This window comes from Gymnoscopelus braueri, assembly GCF_963280865.1.
Source record: "Gymnoscopelus braueri genome assembly, chromosome: 6".
Lineage (NCBI taxonomy): Eukaryota > Metazoa > Chordata > Actinopteri > Myctophiformes > Myctophidae > Gymnoscopelus > Gymnoscopelus braueri.
In genome coordinates, this window is record NC_137607.1 from 7,620,207 (window position 1) to 7,640,199 (window position 19,993).

General features: G+C 43.4%; 1 protein-coding gene across 1 annotated transcript; it reads left to right on the forward strand.

The window, feature by feature from the left end:
* Positions 1–66: 66 nt before the first annotated feature.
* Positions 67–17,646, forward strand: LOC308087812 (uncharacterized protein). Its single transcript, XM_080431994.1, has 10 exons — positions 67–160; positions 708–847; positions 2,617–2,786; positions 4,825–5,615; positions 8,216–8,496; positions 11,448–11,681; positions 14,794–14,970; positions 15,982–16,158; positions 16,861–16,926; positions 17,284–17,646. Exons 1-10 carry the CDS (start codon positions 127–129, stop codon positions 17,344–17,346), a joined length of 2,133 nt encoding a protein of 710 aa, XP_080288120.1. The 5' UTR covers positions 67–126; the 3' UTR covers positions 17,347–17,646.
* Positions 17,647–19,993: the final 2,347 nt, after the last annotated feature.

Consider the following 19,993-nt stretch of genomic DNA (forward strand, 5'->3'; position numbering starts at 1 on the left):
CTCTATGTGTGCTCCTAGGTGTCCCAGCTGAAGCAGAGTCTGGACCAGGCGGAGTCCGAGAAGGAGCGACTACAAGGAGAGCTGGAGAGCCTGAAGAGAGAAGGTCACGGGGTCGGGGCCGGCGACATGGAGGACATGGATGAGATGCTAGAATTCCCAGGTGTGTGTGTGTGTGTGTGTGTGTGTGTGTGTGTGTGTGTGTGCGTGCGCGTGTGCGTTAGGGCACTCACAGAATAGTCGAATATTCGAATATTCGAATATCAAACCGACTATTCGACTATTCGAAAAAAAAAAAAAAAAAAAAAAAGAAAGCAATTTATTTATTTTTTTTAAGATATTTTTTTTTTAGTGGCTTTTCTAGAGCAGACATGCAGCTGTGAGCTCTGGTGTGACGTCAACTCGCATTCCTTGAGTCGAGTCATCAATGCAATTAAAAAAAAATAAATAAAAAATTATAATATTTTTTTTTAAATTTTTTAATTTTTTATAATCAAATCGAATAATCGAATATTCGAATACTTTTGGGTCGAATAATTCGAATACCATAAATCACTATTCGTTAATGCCCTAGTGTGCGTGTGCGTGTGCGTGTGCGTGTGTGTGTGTGTGAGAGATAGAAAGTTTAATGAATACTGTGCAGTGGATACGCTGCACGCAGTGGAAGCTATTCTATTCGGCTGTTAATTCTATTAATACTCTCCCTCCAGAGAAGCTGCTCTCCAGGCATTCCAAGGCCTCTCCTGCCCAGGACCAGGCCACCTCAAATGGGGACACAAACTCAGCTGATCTACGCAGGCGAATAGAAGAGCTTACTTCACAGAACTCTGAGTTAGCGCTCAAAGTGAAGGTGAGGTTGCAGGACAATACGATGGGCACCGATCGCACACATATTTTAAAAAACACTCACACAAGCACAAATCCAGGCTCCCCTTAAACCATTCAATCCGGGAAGGCATCTGCCCTTTTTAGATTTCTTTGGGCTATTCAAAAATAGCAGATATACAAGCTCGCCGAATGCCGCACTATGAGCATTGTAGATCTTTTTTGAAAAATCATGGAAAATCGTGGGTCTTTGGATATATATATTTTTTAAAGCGAACTTTTGTAACTCAAATCTTCGCTTCTGGGGATTCTACAACAGTTTTTTTTAAAAACTTATGTTGCTATAATTTCTCAAAAGTTATATGTATTTGGTCGTGGACCCCCATCTCAAAATATGTTGTTTCAGGGACCCCCCAGAAGTTGTAACAGAGTAAAAAACGTTCGCTTTAAAAAGTATATAACTTTTTCACGATTTAAAGAAAATAGCAGATCTACAAGCTCGTAGCGCGGCACTCGGTGCCGCGCTACGAGCTTGTAGATCTGCTATTTTTGAATTGCCAAAGAAATCGAAAAATTACACACAGATGCGTTCCCGGTCTTAAAGGGTTAACCGGAGTGAATTGATAGGGAACGGGTCATTTAATCAGCCGATGTGATAAGTGTTCAAGGCCAGCGGAGCAGTGCCTGACTGGATCATTAATCACGACCACTTTAGCTGTGGAGGGAAACAGCAGTGCTGTTCTACTGAAGCAGTAGCAGCATCCAAACAAGCATTAAAATGAAGACATGCAGGTGTATTTGCAGACATGCAAGAGATTTTTTTTTTCACTAACTGGGTCAGGGTCTCTGGAGGTGGACACAGATTATTATCATTTAATCCATGCTGCCCAACTGAAATGAATGTTGCTGGTGTGGTTTCTCATTTACATCTGGAGTGGCGTGGTATGAACGACAAGACCAATAGAGTCACAATTTGAGTTCTCAACAGGCCTGAAAATTAAGCCCCCGCCCGGCCCTAACTGGGCCCTACTTGGCCGGTCCAGAGCTCGGCCCGGCTCGAAACGATTACCATACCTTTAGGCCCGGAAACCCTAAAAAACCCGAAAAGGTGTCATTGCGTACTTAACACATTCCATGCCAGAGGTTAATATCATAATGTACTCACCAGTGCCAGCGTTTTATTGTTGTTTTTTTGTTTTTTTCATGTCGCCACAGACCTCGCTAAATCCGCTAAAAGTGCGCGTTCATTTGGTTCTAAACACACAGAGGATCTGTGTGAAACGAGCAGTGAAGACCGCGTCGCTTTGAGCTCCTTCGTCTTGAAGCTACAGCGGTGAACGCTAAACAGTGATCAGCGAGGAGAAAAACAACAACCGAGAAAATCGACTTTTAGACAGGATCCCAGACAGGAAGCGGATACGATTGGAAAAAAACTGAACCCGAATCCGTTTCCGGTGGTGCTACTGGAAACGGAAGTAGATCGAAAATTTCAGAAAGTGCACTTTTTGTTCATTTCCAAAAAAAAACAAAAAACACCACTTCGCGTAGATCTATGCGATTGGCACGTGGCGGCTTTAAATAGGTTCGCGTAGATCTACGCAATTGGCAGTCGATGTGTTAATGTCCCCAAAGTCACGCATCCAACAAGCTTTGAACTGAGCAGATTGGACCTTCCGTTCCAGAGATAATGGCCAAAGGTTCTCTGCCCGGCCCGAAAACGTCGGGTCGGGTAGGGTTTGAGAACTCTAATCACAATACACACAATAGCAATTCATTGTGCTGTGTGGTGTGTAGATGCTGGAGATGTTTGAGAAGGACGACACGGACATGCAGAGCTCCATATGCAGTCCAGACTTTGTCCCTACTGAGCGGTATGAGACCTTGAGGAAGGAGTATGAATCCCTGCAGGAGCGCTACGCCCAAGCCCAGGCCTCAGACGGGGCCTCCAGCATGGCAGAAGACGGGTTAGTTTGTTTGTTTGTTTGTTCATTCATTCATTCATTCATTCATTCATTCATTCATTCATTCATTCATTCATTCATTCATTCTGTCAGTTAGTTAGTCAGTCAGTCAGTCAGTCAGTGAGTGTGTAGTTCAGATCTATCACAGTAAATATCCTCAGAAATACATTTCTACTCCACCATAATAAATCAGGCCATTTCTGAGTCTTCAGTTAATGAGCTTGTTAATGAGTTAGTGAGTGGACTTTAATTAGCCTTTCAGGACTTCTGTGGCAATCAAATTCATTACCTGAAAATATTTGTTCATAATGAAAACATAAAATTCATCATTTAGATTATTGTTATTTTCTTGTAGTTGTTGTTTTTTTCTTTTTTTTCTCTTTATTTTATAGGATCCATAGGCTATTGTTGACAGTTTTATTGTTGGATGAAATCTCGATTTCATCCAACAATCTGGATCTGGAGAGTTGTTGGTACCACATCTCATTGCCTTCCAGATATGGTGGGAAAAGGTTTGAACCTTCAGCAGTGCCCCTTTAGTTAGCCTTTCTGGGGTTTTAGGCTTTCTGGAAAGTTTCATCTGTTGAGGATATGAGGATAATAGACAGATGATTTGTCTCCATTCTGGGTATACAATACTTAAGATTAGGTCATTTTCAAAATATGTAATAAACGGCTGACAACATGAAAATAACTTCTGATTGTAAATTAAATGTTTTCCAGCTTTAGAAAGTACATAATGTATTTAAGCCACATAGCTACAGAAGGAGGGGCTGGAGATTTCCATCCTACCAAAATTCAGCATTTTGCTCTCAGTGTGGCAAACCCTACTATATAAAATTTTTTGGGGGTTAAGAGTTGAAAACTCCAACAATGGCTATCTGGGGCAAAGGATCCAGATGAACTGCAAAAACATCTGACAGCACGTCAAAGACTGTAGACCAAAAATGTACCAATTTGGGGAAATACCAAACCATGTGAGTGTGATTAGCTGGTGGGAGGGCACATATTTGTTTTTAAATGTAATAACATCTCTAAGAATGCTAAATATTTATATTTCATTCACATTAACGACAGTCGGCTGACAGCTTCATCAGCAGCTGTGGATGATGGCCGCTTCACTCTCAGGGAGTGTAATATCGGGCCCAGAGTTCCATCTGTGTTGAACAGATCAAATAACATATGAGAGGATGATGGTCTTCATACAACATGATTTATCTTGATCCATTTTTAGCCCGACTAAAGGAAGGCAATATCAGTCAGTCGACCTTCTGGGCGTCTGTCCATACGTCCACCACTTTGGTCCCAAACAAGATACCTCGAAATCTACTGGGTGTATTGTCATGGAATTTGTTGTGCACTTTCATCCTCCCTGGAGGATGAAAACCTACTGATTTTGATGATGACGCCATGGCCCTGTCATAGTCTAGCGCCACCATTAGGCCAGCGGTGTAAAGTAACAGTGTAAAGTACATTTACTTTAAGTACTATACTTAAGTATTTCAAATTTTCAGTACTTTTACTTCTACTCCACTACATCTCAGAGGCAAATATTGTACTTTTACTCCACTACAATTATTTGAAAACTTAAGTTACTAGTTACTATTGTAGATTTTCATTTATTATTACAAAACATACATTAAGCCTTATATACATTTCGGCTATTTGAAAATAGCAGATCTACAAGCTTTGTGAGTTTGTAGATCGGCTATTTTCAAAAGATTTTTACACATTTTATACATTTGAAAACTTGTGAAATGGGACATTCTGCTTAATGAGTACTTTCTACTTTTGGTACGTAAAAAATTTAGTACTTTTTCCACCACTGCTCTGGAGGATGAAACCTTCTGATTTTGATGACGCCATGGCCCTTTCCTCTAGCGCCACCTCTAGGCCAGGATTTCCACTTTCTCACCAGATGTGGCACAGGAATTTAATCTGACTCACTGTAGAGTGTAAGAAATTAATGTAATGTCCATCAGAGAGAATGAGAGTTTTTTCTTCACTCCTTGTCTCCCTAAATGTGCTGCTGCTTTCGCAGGAGCGACACTAAGTCTCAGGGGGGAGGCGCGGAGGGAGAGCGCCGCACGGAGGCTCTGAAAGAGAAGCTGCGCGGCTTAGAGGAGCAGCTGGCCTCCTCCCAGTCCGAGCTGGAGGAACTGAAGGAGAACATGCGCCTGGGGGTCCTCTCCGCGGAGCTGTCCGAAGGGGAAGGAGGAGGGGACACGCCCGGTGGGGAGGGGGAGAGGGAGGGGGCACGGCAGCAGCTGAGGGCGAGGGTGAGGGAGTTGGAGGCGGAGCTAGCCAAGAGGCAGCGGGGGGAGGCGGGTGACAGTGACACGGTCAAACAGCTGACAGCCAAAGTCCAGGAACTCCAAGCCGCCCTGCAGGCCGAGAAGGAGAGAGGAGAGAAGACTGACATTGGAGGAGGAGGAGGAGGAGGAGGAGACGAGGGAGAGACGGTGAAGCGCCTCAGGGAGAAGGTGGCCCAGTTGGAGGGAGCCCTGGCGGAGAGCCGGACGCCCGGGAAGACGGATGGAGGAGGAGGAGGAGGAGCGGTGGAAGGAGACCTGGTGCGGCGGCTCCAGGGCCGCGTGGGGGAGCTGGAGACGGAGCTGAGGAGGTGCGTGCCGCGCTCGGAGCTGGAGGAGGTGCAGGTCACGCTGGGGATGCAGTGCGAGCAGCTGGCGAGGGAGCGGGCCGAGACGTCGCTGAGGCTCAACCAGGCCCTGCTGGAGCTGGAGAGGCTCAGGCCTCCTCCAGCGCACGACGACGAGGAGGAGGAGGACGAGGAGGAGCGCTCCGAGGGTTCGGAGCGCTCCATCACGTCAGGTGAGTCTCATTAGTGTTCATACGATGCTGCGCGACGTGTTCAGAATGTACAGTCGTTTATTGTTTGTTATATAACGTTGCTGTCGGGCAGAAACCTCTTCTCTCCATATTTGAACTTTTTGTGTTTTTTCATAAATGAATGCCCTACTTGATCATACTACAGCGTCACACGAAAGCATTAAAAGTAGCAGATCTACAAGCTCGAAACACGGCGCGAAGCGACGGGTTTTGAGCTTGTAGATCTGCTACTTTTGATGCTTTTGGAATTTGAATCCTGAAAAGTTTTGGACATATGAGGTTTCCACCCGACAGAGAAGATAACATGATTTGTGCTGGTACTAAAACTTGTATTATGTGTAGGATAAAACTAGAACTCCAAAATGTGGAGACATGTATTTTCCATATGATTTGTATTTTCTAGGTATTCAATACAAATGTAACACTCGGTTTATAAAAATGTACATTTTCAAAGGGACAATACTGTGTTAATAATTCTACAACACAGGTCTTCCTCTGGTGGTTCAAGGGTTCGCCTAAGGAACACCTGTGTGGTTGAAATGCCGGTTTGGTGCCTGAAATGTCACTAATATTTTTACGGCGTGGCTAGCCATCTATGAGAGACGTCTGTCTGTCTGTCTGTGTGTGTGTGTGTGTGTGTCTGTCTGTGTGTGTCTGTGTGTGTGTGTGTGTGTGTCCAGAGCTTATCTCGCAAACCACTGGACCGATCAGTGCCAAAATGTATACACACACTGCCAGTAGGTCACAGAAGCATCTTCTTCACATATTTCTCACTTTTGAAACATTCAACTTTAATTGTACTGGAAGTCAAAGGAGCTCTTATCGGGGCTGAATCCTTGACCAAATTGGAGTCATACATAATAGATTTGTCATAGACGACTGATATAGATGGCTGATGCCACACACAGGCTGGTCACATGAAGTCCTGGGTCCACATTGAAGCCCTATCCGGTTCCCATGTGGATCCTGAGATCCACATGATTTGATCTTTATAAGCTGCTATCTGAAAGTTTTTCAGGCCAAGGACCCCTAGCTGAGAGAGAGATGAAGCAGGGACCCCGTCTATATTGTATAAAATTGTGTTTAAGATTAAAGTATTTTTTTTTACTTGGTCTGCTCTTTTCCCCCTCTACACCTCTTTGCCAAAAATAGCAGATCTACAAGCTCACAACGCCTCGCACTGCGAGGCGTTGTGAGCTTGTAGATCTGCTATTTTTGGCTAAAGTTCTCCTCAGAAAAGGGATGCTGGGGTTCAAGTGGTTAATGTAAAAAATATATATATATAATGTGATATAAATAATATCACACGAAGATTTGGAGGCCCCCCTGTAGTAACTCTGAGGACCCCCTAGGAGTCCCGGACCCCCTGTTGAAGACCCCTGCCCTAGTTGATCCAAAATAGCAGATCTACAAGCTCAAAACGCGTCGCATTGCGTCGTATGTGGAGGTTTCCACCCAAACAGCGACGACATACAGAATTAACCATTTCCTTACCGTAGGATAGAACTGCAAATGTATCAAACAAACTACTTGATTGATCTTACAACATGACCTACCTATAACATCCAGTGGTGGAAAAAGTACTCAAATGTTTTACTTAAGTAAAGGAGAATTCCGGACAAATTAAGTGTTATCTTTCATGTCTCGTTACTCACCTAGCGACGTAAAAAGTGGCGTTCTTTTTTTCCATATATTCCCCTGTCGTCATTTTTTAAACACCCTCCGTTGTTATAATGGGAGCGAGTGGGTTAGTGAAGTTCGTCTATTATAACCAACGCAATGTTATTTTTTTCTCTACTACGATTCATTGTAGAGTCTCATGATAGTCAAACATGCGCTGAAAATTCCTGCGAGCCTGCCGTTAATGGCGAACGATTTAACACTGGATGCTTGTTTCTTTCCAGAACCTGGCAACTCGTGTTGCCAGATTCTGGAAACAAGCATCCAGTGTTAAATCGTTCGCCATTAACGGCAGGCTCGCAGGAATTTTCAGCGCATGTTTGACTATCATGAGACTCTACAATGAATCGTAGTAGAGAAAAAAATAACATTGCGTTGGTTATAATAGACGAACTTCACTAACCCACTCGCTCCCATTATAACAACGGAGGGTGTTTAAAAAATGACGACAGGGGAATATATGGAAAAAAAGAACGCCACTTTTTACGTCGCTAGGTGAGTAACGAGACATGAAAGATAACACTTAATTTGTCCGGAATTCTCCTTTAAGTAAAAGTACCAATACTGCAATGTAGAAGTACTCTGTTACAAGTAAAAGTCCGGAATTCAAAATTTACCTGAGTAAAAGTACAAAAGTATTGGTATCAAAATGTACCAAAAGTACCAAAAGTAAAAGTACTAAAATGTTTGAAAATAGCAGATCTACAAGCTCACAACGCGTCGCATCACGACGCGTTGTGAGCTTGTAGATCGGCTATTTTCAAATAGCCTAGCTATAAAATGGGGCTAAAGTGGTTAATGTATGTTTTATGTATGTTCAATTCCTCAAAATTGTACTTATAAGTACAGTACTAAAGTTACTTTACACCACTGAATTAACATCTCTCTCTCTGTCCAATCAGAGCGCGGCTCCAGCAGCCGCACCATGACCTCCATGAGGGAGGAGCTTGAGGTGGCGAGGCAGGAGGCGGCGCAGGCGCTGGACTGCCTGTGCGCCGAGCGGGAGGGCCGCGCGGCGCAGGACGCGCGCACGGAGCCGAGCGACGCCGTGCCGCTGTCCAAACACAGGGAGGCGCTGTCCGCCGTCTCCGAGCAGCTGGCCCAGACGCTGCAGGAGCTCCGGGAGGAGAGGAGCTCGCGGGGCCACGCCCAGGAGTCCAGGGAGCAGCACGACAAAGCCAAGGTCAGCTTTGTGGTGACAGTTATTGACCGAATTAACCAATAGACCAATTGTTTGTTTGCAAACATCGAGACTGGAACGCCAGTGTTGATTTCGTCGACTAAAACTATGACGAAAAATGTTCGTCGACTACCTTTTTTCACCTTTTTTTCACCTTTTTTCACTACATAAAAACTAAGCTATGATGACTAAAACTAAGACTAAATATACTGACAATTTCGTCAACAAATAAAAACTAGACTTAGATGTTATGGAGGGATCTAGTGGAGAAGAGATCCAGTAGAACTAAAAGACAAGTCGTTTTATGTTTGGTTGCGCTCGGGTGTTGCGCTCTGAAAATAGCAGATCTACAAGCTCACAACGCGTCGCGCTGCGACGCGTTGTGAGCTTGTAGATCGGCTGTTTTCAGCATGCAACCGAGTGTAAAATCGGCCATTACGACGCCATCAAGGCACCGCCAACATACATTTTAGTCAACTAAATCAACTGTAGATTTAGTCGACTATAATCTTATGATATTTAGTCGACAAAACTAGACAAAAACTAAAACATTTCAGATGACTAAAATATGACTAAAACTAAATGGAATTTTATTCAAAAGACTATGACTAAAACTAAATCAAAATGTGCTGTCAAAATCAACACTGCTGGACGCACATGTGACTGGTTCATGTTATCAATTCCCAACAGATCCCCAAACCTGTTGTTTTGGGGTGCGCTGGTTTCAGTTCATTCAACCCCCTCTTCTGTGTTGGATAGTGAGGTGCGCCCTAGCGAGACATGTGTACTTCGCCCCGCAACGGTATTGCGCGCCGAGAACAGCTGACATACAAGCTCACAACCGCGTCGCGGATGAGACCGTAGTGAGCTTGGAGGTCTGCTATAGACGAATCCACAGACGCGCTGCCTGTAGCTGCCTGTAGGCGGCCATTGCTGCGGTGTCGCGTCCGCGGAGGGTTGACACCGCAGCAATGGCTGCGCGCAGGGCAGCGCTCCGTGGATTCGTGTATAGACCATATTCACACGGCGGCCATATTGCCATTAAGTCAATGAAATGCCACCCCAGTTGCCACCCCAGTTGCCACAGCAACGCAATGTTAAATTCCAAAATGGCCGCGTGTGAATATGGACTATTATCGACCGCTCTCTGCGTGCGCCACCTTCGCGCGTCACCTTCGCGGGACAGAGCATAAATTAGGCTTGACGGGCTGCAGCTGCGCGAGCAGGTTCTGGTGCCATGATCATAGAGCGCTCCCTCCGGTCTGATGACAGCCACTGGAGGTGGGGTTTGGGGGACTGGGGAACTGCTTTGAATTGCTATTATTGTTTACACACAACAGAAACCAAGAAATATATATTTCAAGAGCGAGAGATCACAGTAAAAATCCTAAGCATTCTTCCTCCACACTGGGAGAAAAACAGCATCTGAAAGTTTGATGGGATGCATTTTTACACGTGAGGCTGTGACCACTTTAACATTGCATCTTATGAGCGGTGGGGTTCGTTTGGTGCCGGCCTGCGCGCGCATACTGGTTCTTATCAGTGTGACGTTGTCTGATAAGGCGTCTATTTCATTGATTATAAAAAGTAAACGATAATTTTATAAAATAATCGATTCATAATCAATCCCTATTTTGGGAAATCAATATTGACGAAAAGTTTAAATTATTTTTTTAAATCTCAAACATAGTGAAAATAGCTGATTTACAAGCTCACATGTGACTTGTAGATCTGCTATTTTCAATATTTTTGCAGGACACTTCTGTGCGATAAAATTCTGCTCAGGTGGTTTATCGATTTGTTGATCTAAACTTTTTTTTGTAAAGAAAAACCAGTGCTTCTCGATTATTTGAGAAAAAGTAATCGATAGAATATCGCTAACAATTATTTTTTTCATTTTTTTGTTTCTAATTTGATTTGGTTCAATAGAAGCAATTTTGAGGAGTTTCTGTCAAAAATAATAAAATTGTTAAATTCCTCTCTCTCTCTAGGCCACATGGGGCTAGCTTTTCCATTTCCCCCTAAATCTGATTAAAAGCTCATAAAATATAGACATTTGATCTTTAGATTTGGCCAGTTCAGCTTTTTTGGTCGACCAGTCAAGAATGTCAGCTACTGTATACCTAAACAAAACTCTGAATCATATTACGCCAACTGAAGGGCAAACTATATGGTGTTATTTATTCATTTACTTTTTAACCCCTTAAACCCTCTAGACTTAGCAAACTGGACCTGAGTTTGCTCTGCTTTTTTCCATGTACACCAAATCTCTTCGCCAAAAATAGCAGATCTACAAACTCACAGCGCGTTGTGATCTTGTAGATCGGCTATTTCTGGCGAATGTCCCCCCCCCCCCGCCCCAGAATAGCGGGCATTGGTGTTCAAGTGGTTAAGTTCTGCTCATGTAGCACAGTGGTTCTCAACCTGTGGGTCGGGACCCCCAGGAGGGGTCGCCACATGATTTTGGGGGGGGGGGGGGGGGGGGTCCCCAGATGACAGTGAAAATTAAAAAAAACTCAAACTAAAAACCTAACCCCCCCCCCCCCCCAAAAAGGAAAGAAAATAAATGAAAAAACACCGGAAAAAGGCAAACATTGTGAAAATAGCAGATCTACAAGCTTGTAGATCTGCTATTTTTACAATATTTATCCGTGGAACCATGTCAGACTACATGTAATGCCTCAACTCCTACAATTCCAAGTGCTTGTCAGGGTGGGGGGTCCCCAGTTCAAATATGATTATTTTTGGGGGTCCCCAGTTCAAATTTGATTATTTTTGGGGGTCCCCAGTTCAAATATGATTATTTTTGGGGGTCGCCAGTTCAAATTTGATTATTTTTGGGGGTCCCCAGTTCAAATAGGATTATTTTTGGGGGTCGCGGCCTGAAATGGTTGAGAACCACTGATGTAGCACACTTAACCAGTGAGTCATCCTTTGGTTTCCCTGTCTGTCAGGAGGAGCTGCAGCGCTCCCTGCAGGCCAGTGAGAGCAGAGCGGCGGAGGCCCAGGACGCTCTGAGCGAGAAGGAGAGCGAGCTGAGAGAGCTGAAGTCCCACAAGGCCGCCGAGCAGGGCCTGGTCTCCAAGGAGGACCACGAGACCCAGAGGCTGTCGCTGCAGGCCGACGTCAACGCCGTCACCGCCCGCTACAACGACCTGACGCGCAAACACGAGAAGACGTGCACGGAGGTACGGGCCAGTGGTGTAAAGTATCTACTATTTAAGTACATTTACTCAAGTTACTGTACTTAAGTACAATTTTGAGGTACTTTTGTCTTTTACTGTACTGGAGTATTTCCAATGTTCAAAACTTTGACTTCTGCTTCACTACATCTCAGAGGCAAATATTGTACTTTTACTCCACTACAATTATTTGAAAACTTTAGTTACTAGTTACTTTGTAGATAGATCGGCCATTTGAAAATAGCCGATCTACAAGCTCACAATGTGCCGCTTCGCGGCACATTGTGAGCTATTTTCAAACATTTTAGTACTTTTACTTTTGGTACTTTTAAGTATTATGTTGATGCCAATACTTTTGTACTTTTATTAAAGTAACATTTTGAACACAGGCCTTTTAGTAGTAACAGAGTATTTTTATATTGTGGTAATGCTACTAAGTAAAATATCTGAGTACTTCTTCCACCACTGGAGGTGGGTGGCCAGGAGTGCAGAGGTGTTTGTGGGTGTGTGTGTGTACTGTATGTCAGTGATTCTAAAAAATAAATTTCATTTCAAGGACCCCCGGTTTCCTATTGATTAGGATCCACAGATCCCCATAACTATGAGAGTGTACAGTCTTAAGGCGGTTACACACCGGCGAATATGCGAATATACGCAAAATTCGGACTCGTTCCGAATAATTAAAAGACGCTTTTTCCGCTCCGCGAAACTGATGTGGAAGCTTGCATTGACTTTATAAGGTTTAAAAAAAACGTATTATTCGCATGAAAAAAATCGCCCCGGTGTGTAAGGACCTTTCAATTCAATTCAATTTTATTAAAGTGTCAAAATCACAACAAGTTGTCTCAAGACACTTTACATGTAGAGAAGAGACCCGACAATCCCACCCTGAGCAAGCAATTTTGCGACAGTGGCAACGAAAAAAAGAGTTACCAATCATTTAGCTGGGGGACCCAAACCCCCTCACGGACCTCTGGGAGTCCTCGGACCCCACTTTGAGAACCACTGTTCTGACATGACCTCAAGACTTTTTATTGTACCGTTTGTAAGAAAGCGCAAGTTAATCTCACCTAGCCTGGCATGGCCAGACTAATATCACTGCGTAGATATTAGTCTGGAATCTCTGTGTGGAACCTAGATTTCCGAGGGGCAAATAAAAAGAATACCTCTGGTGATAAACCCGCCCCATATTTGCATACTGGGCCCTGATTGGTCCCTCACAACTTCGGAGGGAGAGAAATACAATCCTATTTAACCGGTTAAACCCCAGTGTTCGGGGAAAACGTTCGCAGAAAAAAGCCGATCTACAAGCGTTGAGATGCATTGTCAGCTTGTAGATCGGCTATTTTCAGCAAAGATATTTAATGTAGAGCGAAACAGGAAAGTCACTTGTATAAAAGTCCTGAGGGACTCCAGTTGAAGGGGTTAACAGCGTTTTGTTTGTATCACTTGCCACATGTGTATCAGGCCTTTCACATAACCATAAGCCATAACCCAAACAAATCCAACAGATCTTTTGTGGGAAATCCTTGGTGCTCACTGCTCAGGAGCCTCACCTCTGGCTGACCTGTTCAGAGGCTCCTGGGTACTGCTGGTCAGATTATAAGTTTGTCCAGAGAACCATGTACAAGCCTTACGCTGGGGTTGACTGGGGGGGGCCTGGGGCATTGGCCCCATTGTCCCGGTCCGTAATCCATCTCTGTGTGTGTGTGTGTGTGTGTGTGTGTGTGTGTGTGTGTGTGTGTGTGTGTGTGTGTGAGTGTGCGTGCCTGTTTCTGTGTGTATTTCATTTTCTATTATCCCTACCTATTCTCATCCCATCGTTATGCTCTCTCAAAGAGAGCCACGGTTCGCTGAGGCCCTCTTTGCCTCTCTCCATTATTCATGTGTGTATTACTTTCTCTAATTCTTCTCTTTCATAGACATCCTCTCCATCTCTGCTCACTGAGGCGTTTAAATACTGCATGTCCCGTGTCAACAGGTTCCCATCAATACGTTTTCTGAACCCCTGTGAGATGGAGTTGTGTGACGTAACGTAACTTCAACAATCACAAATAAACAAGCTCTCTTTGTCCTCAACGCTCACCTGGCGTTTATTTCTAAAGCAAGCTGCATTCTTTTCAGAATTTCCCAAAAGATTTTTCAGAGATTTTTTGGGAAAATAGCCGATCTACAAGCTCACGACTTGCCGTGCGTTGTGAGCTTGTAGATCTGCTATATTTGAAAGATTTATGAACAAAATGACATGACTAAAATAGGGACGGCGGGGTGGAAAATGGTTCATGTTGGGAGCATTGACACGTCCATGCTTGAGATGCTCACTCTTGACAAAACCTTCCACATTTTTAGTTTGAACAAAGTTCTTTTTACCTTGTGGCATTTCTATCGTGGTCTCTGTCGGGTGGAAACCTCATATGCCCAAAACTGTCACTTTTCAGGATTCAAATTCAAAAGTAGCAGATCCGCAAGCTCAAAACGGGTCGCTTCGCGCCGCGTTTCGAGCTTGCGGATCTGCTACTTTTGCTACTTTTGTGTGACACTGTAGTATGATCAAGTAGGGTGTTAATTTATGAAAAAAAATACACAAAACTTTTCTGCCCGACAGCAATGATATTTTTACTTAAGTACTACTACAGGTTGGGGATGGGACGATATGAAAATGACATGTCACGATTATTAAAATAATTGCGTTTAGCGATATTATCGCGATAATGAAAATATGCTTAAAACTTAAAATGCCACTTTTATAAACCACTTGAACCCCCAGCATCCCTATTCTGGGGGGGAAGTTCGCCAAAAATAGCCGATCTACAAGCTCACAACGCGTTGCAACGCAACGCGTTGTGAGCTTGTAGATCTGCTATTTTTGCCGAATCGATTTGCGTAGAGTGAAATAACAGCGTACCAATAACAGCGTACTCTTTACAGGTCAGTTTTTATAAAAGTATAGAGGGTCTACGTGGTACGGAATTTGCAGATCAACAAAAACTAATTCATCCTAGTAGCGTATGACGGAGGACAATTTCTAATATTACAAAATATTATTGTGATATTGTTTTTTTTATCACCATAAAATAAAGGATAATAAGGATTATCGTCCCACGTCCCTATGCTCCAGGTGTTCCAGGTGCAGAGGGAAGCTCTGTTCAACAAGAGCGAGCGGCAGGTGGCCGAGTCCCAGCTGACCGCCGTGCAGCAGCAGCTGGCCGAGCTGCAGGCCAAGTCCAGCCACATCCAGGAGCTCCACAAGGACATCCAGGACTCCCAGGGTCTCGTCAAGGAAAAGGACCGCAAGGTGAGGGAGGGAGCGGGTGCGGTGTTGATTTTGACTGCAAATTTAGATTTAGATTTAGTTTTAGTCATAGTCTTTTGAATCAAATTCCATTTAGTTTTTAGTCATATTTTAGTCATCTGAAATGTTTTCGTTTTTGCCTGGTTTTAGTCGACTAAATATCATAAGATTTTAGAGGACTAAATCTACAGTTGATTTAGTCGATTTTGAAATCAACACTGGAGCGGTGGTGGTACTCGAACCCAGTAGAACAATATGGCTCCCAAACTGTGGGTCAAACTAAATGTAATGCCTAAACTCCTACAATTCCAATTGCTTGTCAGGGCGGGGGGGGGGGGGGGTCCCAGTTCAAATATGATTATTTTGGGGCGTCACGGCCTGAAAGGTTTGGGAACCCTTGCAGTAGAGAAGGAATTCCACCGTGCATCAAACAACGAACACATCAGTAGACAATAGAAAGGAAGAACTGGAGCATCACGGACTATTAAATGCCTTTTGTTATTTTTAAGGTTCTACTGTATATCGTACTGTATCTTCATCAGAGCCATGATGAAACGTTAATTGAACATCGAAACGTTAGTCCTGATATAGCACCTTATAAAAGCCATTTAATAGTCTGTGATGCTCCAGTGCTTCATTCCTTGTTGTCTACTCAACCCCAGTATTTGAGTTATAATTTATATTTCCATATTCCACTAATACTGAGTAAATTAGTTCCTCCTGTTACGTTTGTGAATTCAATACTGTTGTTCTTTCTTGTTCTTTTGGTACAGTACTTCCTGCACCTGGCCTGGGTTCAAATCCAACCAAAGGCACTCGGCAGCTTTATGCATGTCATCCCCTCTTGCCCCCGGCCTTTCTTGTCCCTTTATCACTATCATGAATTAATCAGAAATGCCAAAAGAAAAACTCAGTTTCAAACCCTCCAGCAGTTGCTATTCATTTGCATGTTCCAACAGACACTTTGCTCCAGTTCTGATGATGACACACGGGTTTTCCTCTGTCTCCCTGCAGATAACAGATCTTTCTAAGGAGATCTTCCGGCTGAAAGAGGCTCTGGGGGCTCTGTCGCCTCCCCTGGGCATCTCCTCTTCCACCACCACGTCCTCCTCCTCTCCCATGCATGTCAATAACCCCGGCCCTCAGATGGCCCTGCAGAACAGGGTGGCTGTACTGACACAGCAGCTCCAGGTGAGGGAAGCACTGAGCTCCAGTTCTCAGTCGCCTCGACTGATTTCAGTCTCTTTTATTTGTATTATGGTATTAGAATGGGTCAAACTAGCATTAGAACACATGTTCTATTACTTAAAGGTAGGGTAAGTGATATTTTTTCGTAATTATTTTTTTGTTAGAAAGGTTAAAGTACTATATTCTGATAGTAATCATTGCTACAGAGCGTTTGTTCGGTCACAGAGGTCTCTCCAGCTCTTTAGTAAACAGAATATAGTACATTTTCAGGTAGGTGACGACATTTAAGCCAATCAGGAGAGAGCACTGAAAATGCATTTCCTGTATAATAAAGAGCTGGAGAGACATGGGAGACTCCTTTTACTGAACAAACACTCTATAGCAATGAGTACTATCAGAAGAATATAGAGCAATTTAACACTTATTTTAACCAAAGTAAATCACTTACCCTACCTTTAAATTGTAAATTGATGTTCAGAAGCGTCTTCCATTAAATCCTAATGGTCTCAGATATTTCATAAGAGCACAGGTCAAAGCCTCAGTCTGCGATTTCTTCTGTATGTAGAACAACAAGAACTCAGCTGACTATACTGTACAGGCATGCATAAGGCAACATGTAAATGCTTATTCCAAGTAAACCGTTTTCCATGCACCTGAGTTTGCGTTAGTGACTTTAGTAACTAGGTCCCATAATGTGTTTGGCAGGACTGGGAACGGAAACACAGACAGGTGGTGACTGTGTACCGCTCTCATCTACTGTCAGCTGTGCAGGTCAGTCCAAGAAACTAACCGATGAACACTGAGACTGTCTGTCTGTCTGTCTGTCTGTCTGTCTGTCTGTCTGTCTGTCTGTCTGTCTGTCCACACACATACAGTAGATATTTAGAGCACGTCACACTGTGACAGCATTGGATATGGTAAATCGAACATTCTTCGTTAAACTTGTCAGGAAATGTTTGCTGAGGATATAAATACCTGTAAGAATATGTTTTGTGTCTCTGCATATGGACGTGTGTGTGTGTGTGTGTGTGTGTTTGTGTGTGTGTGTGTGTGGGGGGGGGGTTGTATTGCGTACGTACACACATGTACTTGTGTGAGTAATCTGCCTGTGCGTGTGTTCTCCTGCAGGGTCGTATGGATGAGGAGGTGCAGGGCTTGCTGCTTCAGATCCTGCAGATGACTCACAAGTAGTGGAAGGGTCATTGCCCCCCCCCCCCACCACACACACACACACACACACACACACACACACACACACACACACACACACATTCTGTTGGTTTCCTAACCCAATGGTTCCCAAACTTTTTAGTTCAAGACCCAAAAGAGAAATCTGAAAACAGCTATTAGCTCACAACGTTCTGTGATGCGACGCGTTGTGAGCTTGTTGATCTGCTACTAGGCTACTTCTTATGTTTTTTCATTTATTTTTATTTATGGATTTCCTTTGATTTAATCCATTTCTTTTGGGGGAAAAAAAAATCTATTTTTTTCTTTAAAAAAGTGTATTTATTGTTTATTTTGTAATCTTTTGAAATAATAAAAATAAAACGTAGGAAATGAAAAAAGGGGATATACAGTATACTCTTGACCCATAAAAATGGGTCCAGATGTTTGGGAACCTACCTGTCCTATACCCTGCCTCTTGTCCCTTCCTTTGAACCAATATTATCTATATGCAAAACACTGAGACAACTGAACACAAGTAATGTGTGTTCACAACAAGTAGCCGCATGCATACAGAACAGTACACAGCCTACCAAACTGGACTGAAGCAATACGACTAAGCAATGGACTAATAGAGTGCCTTCAGGGCTGAGTGATAGAGTATGATGATGTATGGCGGTAGCTGATTGTCATTTAGAAAGAGTGAATCAGGTGTATTCATTGTGTGATGAGCCTATTGATTTTGTATGATATTCTTATAATAAAGCTGAGAAAAAAACACATACTGCTTTCTGGTCAAGCCTTTGTGCAGTGTGATATTGAACACTCTGGCCTGGAAGTGCAAAAACACCACATTGCACTAAACAAAACATAACAGAAGGTCACGCTCCACCCATTCATTCTACAGTATGCAGCCTCTCCGTTGCGCATTAACTCATTAAGACCGGATCTGTGTCTCATTTTAAGATGTCTTTGGCTATTTAAAAAAATAGCAGATCTACAAGCTCATAGCGCGGCACCGAGTGCCGCGCTATGAGCTCGTGGATCTGCTATTTTTTTTTTAAATCGTGAAAATGTGTGCAAATCTTTGAATATGTATTTTTTTAAGCGAATATTCTGTCAAATGTCTCTGATGTCTCAAATGTCTTAATTTTTCTGAAAAACCTTTGTTGCTATATCAGTGGTGCTCAAACCTTTTCTTGTCGAGGACCCCCAAAATGATACGTTTTTGGCCACTGATCCCCATCAAAATATGTTGTTCCAGGGACCCCCCAGAAGCAAAGATGTTGTATAAATATAAAATGATGGTTATAGCTAAGAATCTAAACTGACACAGTATGTGTTCCCGGTCTTAATGGGTTAACCTCTTTTTTTCAGGTGATTCTCCCAGGTGGGCATGGTTTTGAGGTTAGGTTTCGGCATATTCACCTGTTTCCTAGGCTGTGTGTTTTCCACTTCCTGTCGGATTTCATTGGATATCATTAGTCATCTGACCAGTTTCGTTGGATTTCATTGGATCAAATCGACAGGAAGTGGAAAACACACAGGAAGTGGAAAGCCTAGGAAACAGGTGAATACAGTAGTTTATGTCAGGTTAGGGTTATAATGTGGATAGGCATATAGCCACACCCAGTGTTGCCAGATTCTGTGAGAGAAACAAGCAACCAGGTCTAGGAAAACCAGCCCAAAAGAAGCGACTATGGGCCACATGAGCACTTTAACATATACATCAGCTATTTGAAAATAGCAGATTTGGCAACCCTGGCCACACCCACCTGGGCGAAACACCGAGGAAAGAGGCTCTTCCTCTCTCTCAGTGCTCCTCGGGTGTTTTAGCCTGATCGTTAATTGGCTGCAGCCACAGGTGTTCCACTCACAAAGCAGGTGAGAGAGAGAGAAAAAGAGAACCACACCCATTTTCTTTCACTATGGATGCCAAGAGGAAGAGACTGAGGAAGTGTGTCTGTGGGTGGGAGATGGTGACGACGTACAGGGGGCTGCAAACGCACAAATCAAGGTGGTGTCAGGTGAGAGAGGCTAAACATCAACATTTTGCACTGCGCCGGGTCGTCAGACGAGAGGGTCAGAAAGCCGGGTGGAAAACCACAATGTTGTCCAAGGCAGGGAAGTGGAGTAGAGCAGGCCTAGTGGTCTGCAGGCAGTGGTGGAAAGTAACTTAAGTACATTTACTCAAGTACTGTACTTCCAATTTTCAGTACTTTTACTTCTACTCCACTACATCTCAGAGGCAAATACTGTACTTTTACCCCACTACTATGATTTTGACAATTTACTAGTTACTTTGTAGATAGATCGGCCATTTGAAAATAGCCGATCTACAAGCTCACAATGTGTCGCGCCGCATTGTGAGCTTGTAGATCTGTGAGCTTGTAGATCTGTGAGCTTGTAGATCTGCTCTTTAAAAATATTTTTTTACATATCCGTTTGAAAACATGTGAAACAGGACATTCTGCATAATGAGTACTTTCGGTACTTAAAGTACATTTTTGATACAAATACTTTGGTACTTTTACTCAAGTAAATGTTTAATTCCGGACTTTTACTTGTAACAGAGTATTTCTACATAGCAGTATTGAAACTTTAACTTAAGTACCACCACTGTCTGCAAGTGAGTTTAACCTCAGTTCAATTTCTTTCTAAGCCATTAGAT